The sequence below is a fragment of the Protopterus annectens genome, chromosome 2.part0 (genome assembly GCF_019279795.1).
Source record: "Protopterus annectens isolate FY-2018-M chromosome 2.part0, PAN1.0, whole genome shotgun sequence".
NCBI classification, from domain to species: Eukaryota; Metazoa; Chordata; order Ceratodontiformes; family Protopteridae; genus Protopterus; species Protopterus annectens.
Window position 1 is genome coordinate 1,394,318,771 of NC_056728.1, and position 22,299 is coordinate 1,394,341,069.

The following is a 22,299-nucleotide window of genomic DNA, read 5'->3' on the forward strand; positions in this document are numbered from 1 at the left end:
CTTTCTCACATGCCTTATGTAAATTGGGCATCTGTTGATGGAAAATGTGATGAGTTATGTATTTTCCACTATCCTGGAAAATATATGCCAACATGAAGTAATGCAATCACCTATACACTAACTTTCTTGCGTACCACAATGTGGCTGCTGGAATGGTCTGAAAGTACTGCTGTCCACACCTCCTCTAATGATTCCTGTGGCATTATCTGCATCATATACATTCACCTTTTACAGAAAGATGGTACTCCTCATCGGGTGTTAATGGTTGAATTGTGGAAAGGTCCCCATCAGTGCTGCTGTGGGCAGCAGCATTCTGCCTAGCTTTTGTTCTTGCATGTCCCATCAAGTCATGTGCTCTTTTCCCACACTGTGCCAATGTGAATTACCCCCCCCCCCCCAACATCACTGATGTCAGACACTACTTGAGATTCCATGCCTTGGCACTCTCTACCTGCTATGGCCTCCCTTTCTCGGACAAAAAAATTCTCATATGTCCTGTAAGCATCCAAGAGGATGTGGTTCTCTTCAAGTGCAAAGTTCTTTCTCAAGAGTACTGATCCCTGCTGTTGAAGCATATTGTATCTTAAAACCATTAACTGAGGGCCAAAATTATACCAGACTCATACACACAACACCAACACAGAGACTATTGAGCAGTACATACTGTAATAGTGAATGTAGTGTTACTTTAATTTCCCCTCACTTAATATTTGCAAACGGTAATTATATATGTAGTTACCATAACCATGGCAATTCTTTATGCTGCTGCCTTATTCTGTAACCTTATAAAGGTCAGAAAGTGCCAAAATATTATGTACACAGCTGTTGAAATTGGCACCTTACACTTTACTACTACACTGATGCTTAACATTGTAAAAAAATATATATATATTTTTTTTCATATCTTACCAGTAAACATATGCTTCTGCCAAATTGATTTTAATGAACTGTACCAATTTTGGTGATTTTCTAATAATTTGCAAGTACTGCTTCTTTTAATAATTCCTTACAATTTGTTTGTGATTTCCATGGACTGTCAGCAACAAAAGTGGCTTAGTGTAGTTTAATATGGCAGACTTGGTTTACCGGCATAAATTACGACTGATTTACTAAAATCTTATGTAAATGAAGTTATGCAGAGCTAAGCTCTGTGAATCACAACACTGCACAAAGCGTTATCCCTTTCAATAGCATAAAGTGGCTTTGGCTTCCTCTGGCCAAGCTGCTCTGAAGCAAGCTGAGTGCAAGGACAAGTTTGAGCTCATAGCAGATAAGCACAGTAAACTACACAATACCTTTTCAATGCGTATTTAATTTTCTAACAAATCAGTAGAACTGTATTCTAACCTACTAGTACTGTATCTTTAAGACCCGTACAACACTTTACAGAGTACTATCAAGGACTTAATCGAAAGAGGACACAGAAAGAAATAGAAATGTCTAGTAAATGAACTGCTTTAGAATCAAAAGTGAAAGCATCATACAAAGATTACATTGTCAGTCTTAAGGCCATGTTATCATAACTGCTTACATTACCCAAAGGAAGAGACAGAAGTAGTCTTTTAAATAGATACATGGACATTAAAAAGACACCACCCCAACACATCTGCAGATACAACACTGCTGAAACTTCCATTCATACAAAAAGAAGCAATAGCATGGACAAAAAATACTGTGAAAGTCCATTTGACTTGTTCACTCCAGTTAGTAAAGCAACCTTGACATTATCATCAGTTCCACAGGTACCACCCGTACATGGCTGCATGGGTTGGGCATGCTGATGCCACACCTCAGACAGTGTGGTTCACACTCTGTAATCCCCAGACTTAAATCATTTACTGTTTCACTTCAATTCAAAAGATGACATCTGTGGAAGCCCAGAGTTAATTAACCAAGCTGGTCTGAGAAAGAGACCATGATCCTTCTCTACCTGCTGCAAAAGTGATACCAGAAGAAACTTGACCAGGCTTTGGTTAGCACAGTGAAAGAAAACTAATATCTGGTAGGAGCTGGGTGAACACTTGTCATTCCTAACAAGGATCCCCCACTCTGGGCAGCAGCAGCATTGGCGTAGGTATGACAACCTGCAGAGGCGAAGGGGGGGCCAGCTGGCCTGGTGGGGAGCTCAGGTGCAGGAAAGGCGGCTGGAGTTTTATACCTTTTTTTCCCCTTTAATATACAAAGGGGAATACAAGTACAATGTTGTACAAGTGCATGTATAACAAGGTAAAGTCAAAGGAGTTATATGTATGTATGTATGACGGACTAAACTGATATTCATAATTATATGAAATTGTAGGAAATGTACAAATTTTTTTAAAGTATGCAAACATAGTGAATGAACACTGAATTCATTTATAGTGGTTAATGCTAAGCAGAAAGAAATCTCTACTGTTTTAGTGATATAAAAACAGCATGTTTTTCTAAAGTTATGTAACTTATTTATAGAATACTTACTGCACCTGCAAAAAGGCTGACCAGAACTAGCCACTACACATTATGCAGAGGTGAGGTGGAGGACACAGCAAGTGTATGCATGCCTCTCAACTGTCCAGATTTTTGCCTCATATTTTTGGTCTGCTCCTCATAAAATTTTGGTTTTCTGGCAAATCACTGACAAATCACTGAAGATGGAAGTCAGAAAATAATGACAAACATTTGCATTTAAGACCTCACACCCTTCAAAAAATTATGGTCCATCATCTTTCTAAATTTCTAACAGGAATTTTTAAAAATGTCCCCAATTTTTGGACCTGTGTCCCACCATTATTATGGTTTTGTCCAGATTTCTTGCTCTAAGAGGTTGAGAGGTAAAAGTGTATGACCTGCATACAACTTCTTGCATGTTGGACCGGTCAATTAATTTAACACAAAACAGGAACTGTACTGTTTTACAGGTAGCTGAAATGTATTAATTCACAAAAATGTACATAAAACCTAGTGAACATCATAATGCAAATTACAGTAGTCAAGTACTGGTTCTTATTATACTTTAAGGAAATGTTAACTGCCATTAACAGTAATTCAGCAATAGCTATCCCTTCCCAGCCCTCCTCAGACACTCTGGTGCCTCTCAACGTAGCAAATCACTGTAACAACTTCTTAGACCCAAAAAATAAAGAAGTTAGGAAATGAGAAAGATGTGTCCAGGAATAAGCAGAGCATTCATTACTGCTACCAGTTTGCATCAATAAAGCAAAGCCTAAGCATCCGTTCTATCACTTGTACTAGAAAAAAATTCTCTTTGAAAAATATGAATCACATAGAGACTCCCCATACTCTGGAACAGACTGCCCATACATGTCAAGCAGAGCGCCTCCTTGGCCCTCTTCAAAAGGAGCCTTGACGATTGGATGGGAGATAGGAAATTCACCCTGGGGATCACGTCAGTCACCCTGCTAGACAGGGGTCCAGGGAAGTAAATACTGTGGGTAGAAATATCCAGGGAATTGTTATGGATAGGCTTGTAAAGGCCTTAGGGCCGATAGCCTAGTACCAACCTATGAACCTATATATTCCACAGTCATTCACACAAGTAAACTATGCATTCCTTTTTTTATTATTTCTATAGCTGATGAGGACCAGTGTTACAAGGATCAGGCCAACAGGAGGCTTAAAAGACTGGCAGAAGGCATTCAAATAATTTCATTACAGAAGTATAAAAAAATACAGTCATGCATTATCAGTTGCATTCCCTAAACAAAAAAAAAGGAATTTGTTTAAAGTTTTACTGAACAGTTTTAAATATGAATAACAATCAGAAAATAACTGCAAAAAGAATTAAATAACCATAAGTAACACTTCCACCAAAATCAATAGTAAACCTTAAAGCAACTTATGAGTCTCTTTTCTCCACTTTATCCCTCTCTACATTTTTAATACTATTGATTATTTTCATTTATTTATTTTTATCTTCCTTTTACCTTTTGTCTTCCACAAGTCCAGAGATCCAATGGGCAGCTCAGGCTAGTACCTACAAGGTCAGGGATGGCTCATGATCTCCTTCAGCATGCTTGGGAATGTTTTCTAAGGTTCAGGGTGGTGGCTATGGTTCTGTAGGGAACCTGGAGCAAAGCAGCATAGAAAGCCACAAATGGAGTGACCTTCTGGACCTGATGTAGGATGCGGTTGGGCAGGCACTGGAGAAACTCCTTCACTCCAGGCAAGGCCTCCTAACAGATTTGCTGAATCAGTCAGTTCTATCTATTAAGCCACTAGAGACCTCCAACCTCCTTGTCATTGGGGTCCCTTAATGCAGGTGTATTAGTCAGTGGAAATATTTGAAATCCTCCAGACAAGGGTGAGACCTGTTCTGACACTTCCAACCCTTCCCTTTTTGTGTCTGCCATCTGTATATCTTGTCCCCCACCAACATCAGCCCACCACACTGTTACTGTCTATCTTATCTGTCTTGTATGTTATGTTCATTCCATAACTCTTCCCTAAGCATCTCTCCTATATCTTCTTCCCTTACTCCTTCTCCAATTTCTCTCATATATGAAACAATAAATAAAAAATAGGAGGACTAACCTCAACCAAAAACACAGTACCCCTTCCTCTCCCACCCCTTCCAGCAGAATCCTCTCAATGTCTTCCTTTTGTGTGCACCTTGTCTTCCCTGTCGGTCTTACCTTTCCCTTTCCAGATTTATCAAGGCCTAATCATGGTGCCCACATAAAAACACTTGTACATTCAGTAATTATAGGTGGAGAGTGGAAGTTGATTTGCAACAATGAGGCTGTATCTGGGGGGGGGGGGGGGGCTAAAAGGGAAAATATAACAAAAGAGGACAGATTTCTAAAGAAATTTATGGACGACATGAATTCAGTAGTAGTACGAACTCGGAGATAATTTACACATTATTCCCCAAGGTACGATAATTGGACTAGACTAGATAGAAATTATATTTCAGAGGAACATGTGCATTTAATTAACTGTTTTGACACAAGCACATTCAGTAAATGACACCTTGTACCTTTTTTAAATTCACTACTATATAGCTGTGTTGAGGACCACTTTCCTTAACTGAGCAATAGTAATACAGATGGGTTTGTGCAAGCCCATGCTCACCTTTCAATTCCAAAAACATCTGAAAGTATTTAACATTTTGCACTCAAAATGGTTATATTTGCATATAACTACACAAGTTTTTATGCATTTTACTAACTTCTAGACAGCCCAAAAGCTTGAGGCCATGTCTATGCACCCTTTCACTTTCGTATAGTCAGTGCTGTTAAATAGTGCCGACCATATTTGCATAATGATACTCTTCAACATTTGGCCTGGCGCACATATGAACCCTGGGACTATGCATAATACCAGACTTCTTTAATTTTAATAATCCAAAATGAAAGCAAAAACAAATATATGGCTCTTCATAAAATTTTAGACTGATATAAGCAGAAATGAAGAGCAGCAATATGAATGTTTTGATGCATTTAAAAAATATTCAATATTGCAGAAATACCCACTTTCTTTCTGAAAAGTGGTTGTAGTATGGCATTTTTAAATTATTTAGCATCGTTACAGACTTAGGGTACAAGAATGTAAGTGATATGCATGGACACACTGCACTCTTGGGTAGTCTGAATAATAAACAGAGGAGCTTGCAACATATCAACTTGAATCTACCCCCTAACTTACAGCTAGGATGAACTCAAACATGCTTTACCTTGTACTACCTAATTAAAAATAAATAAAAAACCGGTAGACAGGATAAAGTTTTCTAATCCTGCACATCTCTTTCTTCATGCAATTTTTTTTTTAAATGCGCATAAAATTCACAATATTGACATAATGATCTAGGCTATGAAGAACACAAGGCTCACAAATTTTGACATTACGATGCAGGGTACAAAACACACACAAATAACAATGCTAACATCACAATATGGGCTACATGGAGCACAGGATTCACCCATACTGGCATTAACATCTAAGTTACATGGTAGACAGTATTCAAACTTGATGGTATCATGATATAGACAGTTATAAATAACACAGCAGTGATCAAAAATGTCTCAAATTAAAATCTAACTTTTAGTTATGTACTTACCATAACTTTAGATGTTTGGGATCCATCTCGCCTACATTCTGTACTGATGGGCTCGGAGCCGATCCTCGGCTCCGACTTGGCACGCTATGCTATAGAGCGAAGCCTCTTATTGGCTGAGCTATTCTCTATCCCAGGATGCACCACCACTAATCCCCCAGATCTTGTTTGTCCGCATTCATGCACACATACATAACTTGTTTATATAACATTGCCAGATGTTTCAAGATGAAACAATAGAATTCGGACCGTCCGATCTCTTCTGATCTCCAAGGCAGGGGGAAGGAGGGTGGGTATTAGGAATGTAGGCGAGATGGATCCCAAACATCTAAAGTTATGGTAAGTACATAACTAAAAGATGTTATGTGATCCTATCTTGCCTACATTCTGTACTGATGGGACAGCGTCCCTAGCACCTAATTCCTGGGTGGCTCACTGGAAAACACTCCTGAGCACTGTGGAACCAAATGAAGCTCGCCCGAGATGCCACATCCAATGTGTAGTGGGAAATGAAAGTGTGCTGGGAAGACCACGTAGCCGCAGCACAAATGTCACTAATGGCAAGCTTAGAATGGAATGCTATTGAAGTAGCCATAGCTCTTGTAGAGTGAGCTTTGACAGGGGTCGTAAGCTCTTTATTAGAAGAGGAATAAGCTTGACTAATACAGTCCCTGATCCATTTGGCAATAGTGACCTTTGTGACGGCTTTGCCCAATTTATTATCCAAAAAGGATATAAACAATTGATCTGTTTTCCTTATTTGTATGGTCCTATCTAAATAAAAACGCAATTGCCTGTGGACATCTAATGTGTGGAATATGTATTCCGCTTTGTTTGAGTACTTTGGAAAGAAAACTGGAAGTTCTAATGACTGTTGTAGACAAAAACTGTAACAAACCTTAGGGACAAAGGATGGATTTGGCCTGAGAGATACTCTATCTTTGTGAAAAACCAGGTACGGAGGTTTTACAGACAAAGCTTGAAGCTCTGAAACCCTTCTGGCTGAAGTAATCGCAACCAGAAAGGCAGTTTTCCACGATAGAAATTTCAAATCACATGTTGCTGCCGGTTCGAGGGGGGGGGGGGGGAGTTAAGGCACGTAACACCACATTGAGATCCCATGGAGGAGCAGGATGAGAAATCGGAGGTCGTAAAAGCGCAGCACCTTTCATGAAGGTCTTACACAATCTGTTGCTCATTAAAGGTGGGTTTATAGATTCGTGAAAATTGGAAATAGCTGCCAATTGAACCCTGATGGTAGAGACTGAGGAACCTTGATTGAATAGGGAAGTTAGAAATTTCAGGACTTCCGATACAGGAATAGTGATGGGATCCAGACCTCGGAGTTGAGCCCAAATAGCAAATCTCTTCCATTTGCTAGTATACAACTTCTTAGTGGCAGACTTGTGGGCCGAAGATAAGATATGTATGACCTCCAGGTCTAAGGTATGATTCCTGACTATAGTCGGAAGATGAGGAGCCAAGCTGTTAATTTCAAGGTGTGGAGGGACTGGTGGAGTAGTCCCGACTGATGAACTAATAGGTCTGGGATCTGATCCAGGAACCATGGACCGTCCAGTGCATATTTCCAAAGATAGGGGAACCATACCTGACGAGGCCAGTAAGGAGCAACTAAGATCATTTTGCTCCCCAAGTGAGACGCCTTTTGGATCACTCTGGGAAGGAGAGGAACTGGGGGAAAGGCGTATAGCAAGCCGGTGGGCCAAGGATGGGCTAGTGCGTCCATAGGGCTCTCCCCCGGGGCCGGGGTGAGGGAGAAGAACTTTTTGCACTTCGCATTCAGCAGGGTTGCGAAGAGATCGCAACAAGGAATTCCCCATTTGCTGAAAATCTGAGTTGCAACTGTATTGTTCAGAGACCACTCGTGTGGAAAGAGGATCGTTCTGCTCAGTCTGTCGGCTATGACATTGGACTTGCCAGGGATATGAGTCGCCACTAGAAATCGTTTGGTCGACACTGCCCATTCCCAAACTCTCATGGCCTCTCTGCAAAGGGGGTAGGATCTGGTCCCTCCCTGCTTGTTCAGGTACCAGACTACTGACGTTGTCAGAGTGAACGGCAATTACGCCCTGAGGGAGGTAATCGTGAAGGGCTTGTAGGGACAGAAACACCGCCCTCATTTCTAAGATGTTGATATGAAGAAGGCTCTCTTTCGAATGCCATTTGCCTTGGACTGACCTGCCCAGGGAATGCCCCCCCCCCACCCCACCTGGGAGGCGTCCGTAGTCAAAGTGGCCGCCGGAAGAGGTGGAACAAAGGGTCGTCCCTGATCCAGATTGGAGGGCACCAGCCACCAGCGAAGGTCCCGTTTGCAGGTTTCCGTGATCCATATGAGGTGACTGAGAGGGAGATCTTGAAAGGACCACTGTGTTGAAAGAAGCCACTGGAGAATTCTCATGTGCAACCTTGCTAGGGAAACCAGAAGAACAGTGGCGGACATAGATCCCAATAGCTGCAGGACCATTCTGGCTGTGGCTTTGGATCTGGGAAGTAAGACTCGAACTTGAGCCTGTATGGTTTGTATCCTTTCTGTAGGAAGATAGACCCGCATTCGGTTTGAGTCTATCTCTACTCCGATGAATCTTATGCGTTGAAATGGCAGCAACACAGACTTTGGTCAATTGAAGGTGATTCCAAGGGAAGTGCCCAGTGATATTGTGGCTTGTAGGCTCTGCAATAGTAGATGCTTGGAGGTGGCAGTTAGGAGCCAGTCGTCTAGATACGGAAACACCTGGAATCCTAGACTTCTCAGGTGAGCAGTCATGACCGCCAAACATTTGGTGAACACCCTGGGGGCTGTGGTGAGACCAAAGGGCAGCGCACGGAACTGAAAATGACTGTCTCCTAGGCTGAAGCGCAGATGTCTCCTGGACGCTTGATGTACCATGATATGGTAATAAGCGTCCTTGAGATCTATGGAGCACATCCAAACACCTTTCTCCAGTAGTGGGAGAACGGATTGTAGGGTGACCATTCAGAACTTGGACTTTTTGACTGAACAATTTAGAATGCGGAGATCCAAAATGGGCCTCAAGTCCCCGGTCTTTTTTGGCACCAAAAAGAATCTTGAGTAAGTCCCTAATCCGATCTGGTCTGCGGGGACCGGTTGGATGACTCCTTTTTGAAGCAGCTTTGAGACTTCCAAGGCTGCAATTTCCCGTTGACTGGGTGGCGGGTCCGGGATTTTCTTGGACTGAGGCGGGGAGTGAGAAAAGGGAATGGCGTCACCTCCGGCGATAATTCGAAGCACCCATCGGTCCTGAGTGATACCTTCCCAGGCTTTTAGGTGCCTCGAAAAATGACCCCCGACTGGCTCCGGAGCTGCACAGTCGGGCAATCCCTCAGGGACTGTGAAAGGCTGAAGAGCCACAAAAGGACTCGCAGTCTCCAGTGTTGCGGGGGCCTCTGCTGCCTCTGGGGCGGCGTCTTCCAGAAGAATTTCCCCCTCCCTCTGCCTCTAGAAGGGGGATCGTCCTGCTGTGAGGGATAAGACTTCTGAGATCTATGGAACCACATTTTCCCGCCTCTTTTAGCCTTGGGGTAAGGCTGAAAGGGAGTGGAAAATCGTGCCCCTACGGCAGTCAAAGTCTTACCTTCTTGCTCGCAGCGGGTCAATGTGTCCTTTACCTTGGGTCCAAACAAAGAGGACCCATCAAAGGGGGCGTCGGAAAAGGAAGACTTGAAGGCTTCCGCAAAATGACACAGGCGGAGCCAGGCTTGCCTACGTAGAGCAATACCTGTACCCGCCGCTCTACTCGCCCCTTCGGCCGCATAAGAAATGAGCCTCATGGACGAGTTTGATATGGATGACAGCGTAGCCAACTGAGAGCCAACCGTCTGGACCAGCTGCTCAGGTAGGTTACCTAAGAGGGTATCTGAAAGCTCCCTGATCAGATCCCTCTGAAACCTGGTGAAGTGCGTTAAATAGTTCAAGGATCTTAAAGTAAAGGCCGCTGAACTAAGGGTGCGCTTATCGTACCGATCCATGCTCCTAGACTCCTTATTAGGAGGATGGACGGACGTCGAAGCCTCTGCTACATCTTGCTGGGTAGCAGATGCCACCACCAAGGCATCTACAGCCACACCTTTCGTCAAAAACTCCTTTTCTGGGGGTGCTGACAGGAACTTATTTGGGCGGGCAGGCACGGTTCTACAGAGTCTGGGTGTTCCCGCCCTCGACAGATCAAATCTAGGAGCTCGTCGAAGGGCGGAGACACCCAGGAGGTGGAGGGCTGAGCCCCGAAGGCCTTAAGGAACACCAACTCGTCAGCAGAAGGGGGTTTGGATTGCCAGCCGCCTTGTTGTTTGAGGGCTTCCAGGATGTCTGCAAAGGAGACATCATCTGAGGACGACTTAGGGGACCCCTCTGCATCATCAAGATCAGTGTCTGACGTGAGAGACTCATCGGGGGAGTCAACGTGCTTCCTCTTGCACGATCTTTTCCTTGGGGGTTCCTCCGAAGAAGCTTCAGAGGGGCCCCCAGTGGGGGTGACCTCAGGCCCCGGGGCTCCGCTGTCTAAGGACAGGGGGACTGCCAAAGACCCAGTCTCCGTATGCAGGGAAGGTGCTGGAGAGACCGTGGAGGTAGCCAAAGAAGATCTGGCTAACGCACTCCTCATGGCCCTGAAGGCCGGACCACCAGAATCCTGGGAAGGTCCCACCTCCGTGGCCACGACAGTAGACGGTACCCCCACAGCCAACGCACCGAGAGGAAGGCTTGGGACAGAAAACATCAGTCCCGAAGCGTCCCCCCCGAGGCCGACAGAGGAGGTCCGCGTACCGAACTCCGACTCGAGAGCCGGGGTTGGAGTAAGGTTCGGGCCCGACCTGAAAACCTCCATCGGTTCCACCAGCACCGGCTCCAATGGTGCCGAGACTGTTGGAGGAGGAACCATAACTACAGGGTGGACCATCAGCTCTGAAGCCGAATGGGCTGGAGCCGAAACTACCTTTTGGAACACAGGAGACTGGAAAAGTCTTAGGAGCACCCTGTCGATGTCCGAATCAGACATCTTGGAGGATCTAGATGACACCGATCGGGTCTGAACAGACTTCTCCATCGGCTCCAAAGGACTGGGGGACCGGCTCCGAACGGACTCGACCAATATCGGTTCCGAGGGAGATCCCAAAACAATTTCCCTCGGTGCCGAGGAGGGCTTCGGCGCCGAAGGGGAAGAGTCTGAGCCGGCAACCCTCATCGGCTCCAAAATCAGTGGAGCCGATGAAGGTGACCCGCCTCTCGATGTCCCAGTCCTCGGCTCCGAAACCAGAGGAGTCGAGACTGGAGGCATCGAGGCAGACCGTTCCGCCCTCGGCTCCGAAGTCCGTGGAGCCGATGGAGAAGCCTGCCTAGGTTTCTTAGCAGTCGGTTCCGACGGGCTGGTCGGAGCCGACGCTTTCTTCTTCTTAGTAGGAGAGGAAGAGGAAGATAAGGCCTCCTCGAAGGAGGGTTTAATCAGCCCTTTCAATATTAATTTATTCTTCCTCTCTTGGAGGACTCTAGAAGAAAAGGCGTGACACACGCTACAGGACTCCTGTAGGTGCTTGGCGCCTAAACAATATACGCATGAGGAGTGGTCATCGGTTATAGACATTTTATAACCACACCTCGTGCACTTTTTGAACCCTGAGGGTCTATGTTCTTTTGACATCTTAACTGACTACCAAAAAACACTGCAACAAGATAAAGTAGCACTATCTGCTCAGAATGAGATTTTTAACACAATACAAAAATTTTAAACCAACTTTTTTTTTTTAAACAACACAATACAATATCAAAAAGAAAAAATACAGAAAAGGAGGGCCAAGACCCTCTAATTTAAACAGGTACTTGACCTCCTAGAAAAAATAATATACACTAGCTGAAGAATAGGGGAAGGCCCCTCTAACTTAAATGGGAAACCTTTCCCTTAATCAAAAACACAATTTTTCACAACAAAATGCTTCAAAACACACTCGTACAACAACAATAGCTGTTAAAACAGCTTTTTGGGTAAGAATAAGCAATTTCCTGACAGGAACTTTGAAAGAAAACAGTACTTAGTTCAGCCAAGTTTGAGACCACGTCCTAGCTTGTAAGCGGCAAACGAGATCTGGGGGATTAGTGGTGGTGCATCCTGGGATAGAGAATAGCTCAGCCAATAAGAGACTTTGCTCTATAGCATAGCGTGCCGAGTCGGAGCCGAGGGATCGGCTCCGAGCCCATCAGTACAGAATGTAGGCGAGATAGGATCACATAACATCTATTGTTTCACTTAATGCTGTTTAACAATAAGATTGCAAAATGACAAAAAAAAAAAAAGTAAGATAAGAGTAAATAACGAACCCTAAAAATTACCCATTGTTTGCTTTAATCTCAGTGAAAGTAGGAAGTACTGCATCCAAGACGACATGGACTACCGTTTTATTGCAGACGTATTCCATAACGACACTAGGAACTGTGTACAAGTGTGTTAGTGCTAGAGGATACAACTCTGTAATAATACAAATTGCTGTAAGATCCCCTTATAAGCAAGACATACTTGCTTTATCTGGTAATGTAGTGCTGGCAGAACCACAGCACAAGTGTAATGTGTCAGAAGAGGCAAGTACTGGAGACTTCAAAAGGCACAGCAGTTTGCTTAGTGCGAGCAGAAGTAATCAAAAATGTAGTATAATAATAGCAATGATGAACATTTCACATTGTACAGAGAAAAGAAAAAGTAGAATGAAACAATATAACAGCTCTACAACTTGCTGAAATGTTTCCACTAAAAAGTGATTAGCATGACAAAACTATCAAAGTGCTATCAGTTAAGCTAGTAAGAATGATATGAGATAATCCAAAACAATTATTTATTCATTTATTTTATTTATTTTATTTTATTTTACATTTGTTAACCGGGCTAGTCCAACTGGATACATGTCCATTTTCAGTGGAGGCCCGGGGAGAAAAGCTCCTCTACAATACTACTATAGTAAGACTAAACAAAAAAAAACTTTATCAGTTTGATGTTGCAGGCAAGGGAGGATCCAATGCTGAGCTTCCTGGGATGACATGTTATGACCCTCACTGCTTTAAGTATATGGACAGACAGATGCTGATGTCACCCCTTAAGAATGATACCGGCAATAATGATTCAATGTATAGTGATAGTGGCTGCAATTCTGGTGTCATTCCCTCACCCATGACATGTGACATGACATGCAAACCAAAGTCTTAAGTGCACCTCTTGGCTTTCACCAGGAGCTTCAGAATTCATAGGCAAGGCTCAAAGACACCCAATCTGAAAATACTTTTTAGGCCATGCTAAAAGGCCACAACCTACCCTCAAATGCTGTCCTGAAAAAGGGTAAGGGCAATCAGGAATCCACCTCAGTCTCTCAAGATTCACGAATTTCGAAAACCTCAAGAAAGGATTCATTGTATGTCTGAATAAGGGACAATTCCACACCTCAAGGTCTGAGAGCAATCATTCCAACTAACACCAAAGGAGGGAATCCATATTCGGCGCCCCCAAAACCAACGACAACACTGGTGGAGGTTAGGGGCCACAGCATATCAGGACACCCACCCCAGGTGTTGGCTCACCATACAATGCACTGCAACCATCAGCATCCTCCATGTTAAGGCAAGACTGCTCTGCTCAGGAACCTCCCAAATACCCCACCTGAACATGGGAGGGCAGAAACACATCAAACTAAAAAATCCTTGAGGAGTTCATCATACTCAAATGCCACTACTACACTAATACTACTAACCACCCTAATATCAAGAATAGACACCCTACATCATAAACTCTTAACCCAAAGAATGCTGGTTCATCGTTCAAAAACCCCAAGAACCATGGATCTCATTGATCAATCCCCATGAAAACCCCAAGATCTCATCATCCTGAAACAAAAGATCAAAACAAAAAAATACTCTCAATCCTAAACCCCTCTATGGTGAGATCAGATCATAAACTAATCTAGCTGGCCCCCCAGCCACCCGTAAAAAGCTTCACAAAAAAGACCACAGTGTTCTAAAAACTTTTCCAAACCTACAGGAGCCTTCTAATCAGTGGTCAAGCTTGACCAAAACCCTGAGCCTCTTACAAACAAAACTAAGACTGCTCAGATCAAAGGCAAGCAACACCAAACTACACACACCAACAAAACTAAGACTCTCCATACCAAACAGCACACTCTCCCTTGGTAAGGTAAAGACCAAGCAACAAGCTCTACAAAAAAACTAAGAAAGCTACTACAAGATAAGACAAAATCCTTCAAAATAAGTAAAAAACCAAGGACTCTAATAAAAAAAAATAGCCAAAAAAAAAAATCACAAATAAATCCTTAGAGAAAATAAGAGAAAGAAAAGGGCTAAAGAACAAAATAAGGCCTTCTTTTGTTCAACTGATAGAAAGTTAGGAGGACATACTAAAATATGCTAACCAGATATAATCAAATGAAATTAAAATGAAGGAAAAACTGATACTCCAGAGATTGCAGGCCCCCAAAAATCTCCCCAACCCCAAAAGGAGCCCTGCCCCAAAGGAGATATCTCCAGCCCAGGGCAACAGCCCCCAAACATCTCCAAAAAAGGTCTCTTGCTGTGTGCTTCATGAAAAACACAGCAGCCATCATGTCCCGTTTAAGACAGGCCTATAATCTTAGCCTCACCTCAGGAGTGGAATTAAAGCCACAGTGTTAGACTGCTTCATAATCTTAGCCTCACCTCAGGATACTGCAAAAGGGTGGAATACGCCACCCTCCCTTAGATTACTTCATAAGGAGAGGATCAATTACCTACGCATATTAGCCATGGCCTTGGAAAAAGGAACTGGCAGACAAAGGCATATAAACTCATAGCACTTGCAGACTTTAAAGACATAGGGAACTTGCAGACTTTGGATCCTCACAGTTTGGACTTGGTCAAGAAGAGCAGTCCTGACTCAGTCCATTCTGAGGGAAAAGGAGACAGTCAGGCCAACCACGACCATACAGCCAACAACACATCATACCCCCTCACTCATCTACATGAGACACTCACCCCACACAGGTAAAACCGAAAAACTCATCAGCTTGAATGTAAACCCATACATCACAAGCCCACAGGGTCAGATGTAACAGACCCACAGGGCCTGGAGCTGCTTCCACATTGTGTGACCAGTCTCAGTCCTGAAGCAGTGTGTCCACCTTTTCAGTCCTGGGAAGCAAACACAGGATCTACTTTTCTGAGTACAAGCAAACACTGAGCAAACACTGGAGACACAGATACATGAATAGAAGCACCTGCCTGAACCATATACACATCTGACACAAGACATCCTCCAGAAACGCCAGCCAAACGGATAGTCATAAGCTTCGGAAGACAAAAGCTACCCTAGCTACAAAATGCGGGAAAATCCAGTTAGGAAAAACAAGTATAGGTGACAAACCACTGAGTTAAAAAGGTCAGTCTCACTGGGGACCTCATGAAGCAGGGGTCTTTAGTTATGAGTTGAAAGTCTTTAGGACTTTGTTCTAGTTAAGGTCACCTGATATAGAAGGGATCTGGTCATCGATCCATCTGTAAGGATCATCATTAGATCTCAGAGTCCCCTGTACTCATCACTCACTAGACCTATGATTGAGTACAATGATACAGCTACCTGTCCTGATGTGAGTTGACCACCTGTTCAAGCAGCTTTTCCCCAAAAAAAGTTCCTCACCAAAAGGATAAAAATATCCTAAATATGTATTAGCTTGCCACCTGACAATCAGCCAGCTTCCTCCTCACTCATGCTGCAGAGGTGACCTGTGCCCCTTGATAAAGGCCATATCAAATTTGATTGATGAATATGCTTCACCTCAACTAGATCCTCAGAACCACAAGGGCAAAACCTTGAAACCTTTATAAAGGTTATAAATAGGAGTATATGGAGGGACAGACAGATCACAGAGAGACTCCTATGCTGGAAAAAAAATCCCGGTACATGTAAAGAGGCAGAGGCACCTGGCCTTGTTCAATCAAGAGGAATCTTGACCAATGGATGGAGATATAGATATACCCAGGGATTACTTCAGTGTCACTGCTTGACAGCACAGAAAAAAAATGATAGGCATTTTTTTCATTCAAAAAACTAAAGGAAAGCCAATAACACATGGGGGGGCTAGGCTTATAAATGCCCTTGGGCAGATAGCCTAGTATGAACCTATGAACCTATGAACCTATAATATATCAGCATATACAAATAAGATCTAATAACATGAACTTTAAACCTTCTGTTAGAATTAAAAGCATCTGGGTACAATATGAGGTAAAGTGCCTAGTCTATCTATTACTTAGAAAAGAGTACAGTATAAAAATACAAGTAAAGTAAGTACAAGTAAAATAAATTATTAACAGCTTAGTACAATTTACCTATTCTGGAAGTGCGCTCTGCTCCTTGCACTGAGCTATCACAGATCCGCTGTAGTTCACATTTTCCTGTAATCAGTCTTAATACCCACTTCAGCCAAAATCTGAAGAAATTCCTGTAAAAGTACTCCCAGATATACGTAAACATTGTTCTCTGCAAAAAGGAAAGGAAAGAGAAAATGATGAATTCCTGCCAAAGGCTAAAAGTACATTCAAATACTTGGGTCCTCCCCAGAGGTATTAACCTTATATGACAAAATGCTGCTTCCCTACTAATACAGAAAGTCTACTGGCAGCATACTGTAAGTTTACATTCAGCACAAACTGGGCTTCTTTGTTGCAAAGCGGCATGCTAGTACTCAGACCTCAGTTCCCACATGGCTATCTCCACTGGAAAAAAAAAAAAGATTGCACGCCACCATGGAAGCACTGAATACAGAAAACTCTAAAGCAATTAAGACAGGAAGTATCACTGTTAGAAAAATACAGAAATTGGAACAGGCAATCAAGACTACTAAGGACAGATGTGGTAAAAGCAGATTTATGTATACATGGTACAATACTGTATGGGATATGCAAATAAATGCTCAAGTGATAAAAGTTTCCATATATAGAAAAAAAAAAAACACTGCCTGAACCACCGTCTTAAAGTCTTAATAAAACTAATGATGATATCCATTTTTCACGCCCTAATCATTTCAAAAGACTTGTTTCAAACATATCTCAACTGGGTATGATATCTTAAACCAAAACATTATATACATCTGCATCTTTTTAACCTGTAATTTAAGCTCCAAGTGAACTCTGCATTACCTTTCCAACAATTAAAGCAATACACCATGACAAAATGTGAGTCATGCTAGTTTTGCCTACTGCCAAGGATGCCGTTTATCCCCAAAACAGAGTAACTAAACCTAAAGGGTAAACACTAGACTCACCAACACAATAAAGTGGTTTTGCAGTTACATCACGAAAATGTAATCGACTTAAGAAAATGAAAAAAAAAAATTGTACTTTCAGCTTTTTTTTTTTTTTACACTTATACGCACTTAACATAACACACCTGGGTGAACAGGTCTATCTTAGATAAAAGCAGGACTAAAGGTCAGCAACCATTAGGGCAGCTCAGCATGTAAAACATTCCCATACTACCTTGGTCACTCTCACCACCCCAGAATGCAGCGTGATGCCATTCTTCTCCAGATCTGTTCTGAGGAGTGCAAAGCAGATAAACACTACCACTGTGCCTCTATTTCTACTACAAGAGAAGGAAGGAGGAAAGTGGGCATGTTACTGAGGACAGACATGATCAACAAGAATGACTATTATTAGGAGCAAGTACATACCTTTTGTATCTGTTATTAGGAGGTACTTCTTCAGGAAGAACAGGACAGGGTCCCAAACTAATACTCCTAAGTGTTCTCTCTTATGAGAAGACACCCTAAACAATGACTCAAAAGGAAACCCTGGACCTGGATATTATGCAGAGCCTTGAAAATGTGTTGAGAGAACACCAGGTGGCTGCAGCAAAAAAAGATAATCTAGAACTGCACTTCAAAAATGTACCTACAAAGCAACAATTGCTATCACTGAATTAGTCTTTGGAAATGGACATAAACTTGCACATTAGTCTGCACGTGATTCGGTTAGGCTTTCCTTAGGAAATCCTACACCCAAAGTTTTTTACTACAGAAAGAGATAAGGAGTTGTGAATCCATCCTGACAGACAAGTCTTCTGGACAGAAAACTTTAGACAACAATGCACATATATTAAACAAAGAAAGCATCCGCTATGGCTTGAGTACTGGGGAAAGAATACCAGAAGGTATTATCTATTTATTAAGGATAAATTTTACAGCACATTAAGTATAAGCAGAAGGGGCCTATAACTCAGAAATCCTGACTGAAATTATGGTCACTAGACAGTCTTCCAAGAAAGGAAGCTGCAGGCTCAAAAAGAAACACATGGATACGCTCCAAGACAGAAAGAAGTTTTCTAATGGTGGTCAAATAGAGAGGTAACCTTTAAAAAACCTCTGCAGACTTCAAAGAAGCCAGGGGAAAAATCATCATTACCAAGAAGGAACTTTGATATGACTGCCATATGGAATTTGGTGGAAGAGTAGCTACATTTAGAGTCAAAAATCTGGACCAGGAGTTGCAGAAAGTACAGCTGTGTAAGAACTTACTATAACAGTAAATGTCCTGTTTTTCACCGTTACAGTATTCTTTATAAAGATAACATCCTGCTAAGCATGGCCATACTTCCAAGCCAGAATACCAAAGTTTTGGGTACTTCAAAGCGCCATACATTAGACATAGGTCCTATGTCCGAAGTGTAAGGTGACATAAGAGTTCCACATCCACAGAACTGAACTGAATTGACCCAGGAGAGCCACAGCAACCCAGGAGGAAGACAAAAGAAATTAAATGTACATCTAGAATTTAGATAAAAGAGAGACTCCTCAGACAGAGGGCAAAGAAAAAAATTAACAGGGGGAAGGAAGGAGGGACAGATTACTGCAGCTGTGAAAAGTAGGACATCTACTGATATGTTAAGTTCTTACATAACTGTACTATGTCCTTTCTTTATCACTGCTGCAGTATTCCTTACAAACAGGAGAGTGTTAAAGCTACTGGAAATGGTGGGAGGAGGAAGAAGCAATAGAGGAACCCTCCCAAAAAACATGGAGGATGGACCTGGTAAAACCTGCCCCAGCCCTAGAAACAATGTCCAACTTATAGTGCTCAGTAAAAGTATGCACAGAAGATGAAGTAACAGCTTCCCAAAATGGATCTAGCATCAAGACCCTTAAAAAAAAAAGCTCCAGAAGAGGTAACAGCCCTACCAGAATGAGCATAAACAGGAAGAGGAAGCTGCTTGTCATGAAAATAATAACAAAAAGAAATAGCCTTAGAAATTTAAGAGGAGATGCTCTGCTTAGAAAAAGCTAAACCCATTTCTTGGCTTAAAAAGAAAAAAAAAGTTCCTCGGAATTTCTAATATCCTTAGTTTTGTCAAAATAATATCGGAGCTGCGTATGCAAATCCAAAGAATATAGAACCCTCTCACTGTTATTTTAAGGAGGGAGAAAAAATGAGGGAAGATGAATGGTCTGATTCAAAAGCAAATCACTGACCACTTCAGTCATAAAATAAGGACTGGGGAGACACCATCTCTGTGGAAATCTAGAGTTCAAAGAGTGGCCGAGTTAACTTTTCAAGAATAAAATTAAGATCAAAAGAAGGAGCTACTGGTTTTCTTGGAGGCCTAATATGAAGGACACTTTTCAAGAATCATTTAACCTCACTGAATGATGAATATGATGGATCCAAAGACAGACAAGCAGAAATGGCTGACGAATGAACTTAAACAGAACAGTATGCCACCAGAACTGAGCAACTCACTCAAATAAGAAAGAACAGTAGGAATACCCACTAAAGGAGGATCTAGTTCATTGTTGTGTCACCAAAACAGAAAATCTCTTCCAGTTCACAACATAAGATTTTCTAGTGGTGGGTTTTCCGGCCTCCTGCAAAACCCAAAGCATGTCCTCAGAAAACTAGTGTAAAAAAGGAATGAAAATCCTATCACCCTGAGAGAGTCAAATGCAGGGTGAGAAAATGAGGGTGAATTAGAGGTCCCTTGCTCTGTTTGAAGAAGTCCATCTTGTGAGGTAATCTGTGATGACTGCCCCTGGCCAGATGGAAAAAAAAAAAAAAAAAAGAGGAGAGAACCAATGTTGTCCAGGTCAAAAGGGAGTCACCCAGATTTTGGGCCTGTCCCACAAGATATTGTGTAAAACCCTTGCCAACAGAAGAAGAGGGGGATAAGCATACAGGAGCATCACTTTCCAAGTCAGTGGACTTGGTACTCTGGAACAGAACTTGAGGAACTGTCTGTTAAAAGAGGAGGCAAAGAGATCTACTTGAAGGGTACCCCACTGATGGGCAATATCCAGGAAAACCTCCCTGTGAAGCATCCATTTGTAAGGATCTATACTAGACCTGCTGAGATTGCTTGCCACCAGATTGAGATCTGAGGGAATATAAAGCACCAGAAGTGTTAAGTGATAGCAGATGGTGAAACCCCATGCTATGAGGACTTGTCTGCAAAGATGGTAAGACTTTGTTCCTCTCTGTTTGTTTATGTACCACATGACAGTGATGTCTGTGAAATTTCTAAGAGAACCTGGAGTCCAAAGGGAATGCAGATCCTGAAGAGCTAAGATTAGAGCTCCCATTTCTCTGATGTTGATAGGGTCCTTCACCTACCAAGGAGACCTGAGATCCTGGACCCAGACATTGTTGAAAGAAGCCTCCCAATCTGAAGCATCTGTAAAACAATTCCTGACGAGGGACAGAAACTGAAAAGGAAGAAAAGGGTTCAGAAAATTTTGGAAGATCCACCACAGAAACTCTTTCCTAAGGTAAGGTAAAGGCAGAATGGGAAAGTCCAATGCTGTAGCCAAACTGTTTTGAGATACCACTGGAACTTCTGCATATGGAGTCTGGCAAAAGGAATCATAGAAATAGCGGAAGCCATGAACTCCAGGGCTCGTAGCAACTCTCTTGCTGATAGTACCGGTCAAGGAAGAAGGGACTGATGTTAAGAAAATGACCTTAGAAGGAAGAAGAAAAGCCATGAATGAAACAGTCCAAATCCTGCAACCCTGGAAAGCTTGGTTCTGACAAGGGAACAGAATGGATTTCTTGAAAATGAGAGTGAAGCCCACACTGCAAATGAGCATAGTAAATCTGAGGTTCTACAGAAGAAGATATTGAGATAGAGTTTGAATAAGATGGTTGTCCAGATAGGTAAAACTCTGAACACCCTGGAGTCTAAAAAAGGCTATGACCAAGACAAGACACTTTATAAAAACTGTCAGTGCTGTAGAAAGACCAAAACACAAAAGAGAAAACAGATAATATGAAGAAGAAATAGACAGCCATAAATACTTTTTGAAGAGAGGGTGAATAGGAGTATGGAGATACTTAGTGTCTCTGGACCTGAAGGACACCTAAGCCTGAAGCAGCAGGAGGAAACAGAGACTGGACAAATAACACTTTAAAATATGGAGCTTTCAGAAAACTGTTGAGAAAGGAGAGATCTAGAATAGGTCTCCAAGAACCCTCCTTGGGGACCAAAAACATCCTGGAGTAAAACCCTTTGCCCTCTGGGAGACAGGGATAGGCTAAATAGTCCCTTGATTCAATAATTCCTGAAGAAGAGGAGGAAAGTTAGGTTGTTGGCAAGGAGGAGGTTTAGGAATCCCTGAAAGAGGAGAAGGAGATTTCCAAACCATGAAATAACTATTGTGAATGACCAATAACTCAAGAGTCTGTGGAGATTTGTTGCCAAATTGGAAACAACAGTTTAATTTTATGAAAGAGGAATCAGGCTGAGGGGTAGAGAAGGATGACTGTCAAACAGAGGTAGCGATAGGGGATATTTGTTTAAGGTCTTTCATGACCTTCCTTTTATCTTGCAAAAGCTTTAAAGAGCTCTGCAGCAGCACAACCACACAGATTATGTGTATCTAAGGGAGACTCTAAATTTACCCTCAACATCCTCAGGGAAAGACTGCAACCTAAGACAGTAATAACCCATGAAAACTGACCATGATGCAGTCACCAGAGAAGCAGCAGTATTGTAGCTGCATTTGATAGAATGGTGTGCATCCTGTGATGCAAAACACAGTAAGGAAATGGCAGAGGACTTGGCTTCAAAGTTAGGCATATCTACCAGAACACCTTCAAGCTTAGAAAGAACAGTCAGAACATATCTATTCATACAAGTCTGCCAGAACATACCTATTCATACAAGTCTGCTAGTTAATGGCCCTGAAGGCTAGAGTGGCAG

General features: G+C 42.5%; 1 protein-coding gene across 1 annotated transcript in view; it reads right to left on the reverse strand.

Moving 5' to 3' along the window:
- Positions 1-22,299, reverse strand: part of ELMOD2 (ELMO domain containing 2) — a 909,722-nt gene that overhangs the window by 816,807 nt on the left and 70,616 nt on the right. The window contains 1 exon segment of the mRNA XM_044061619.1: positions 16,440-16,590. Coding sequence (XP_043917554.1) covers positions 16,440-16,584 — 145 coding nt within the window. The 5' untranslated portion in view covers positions 16,585-16,590.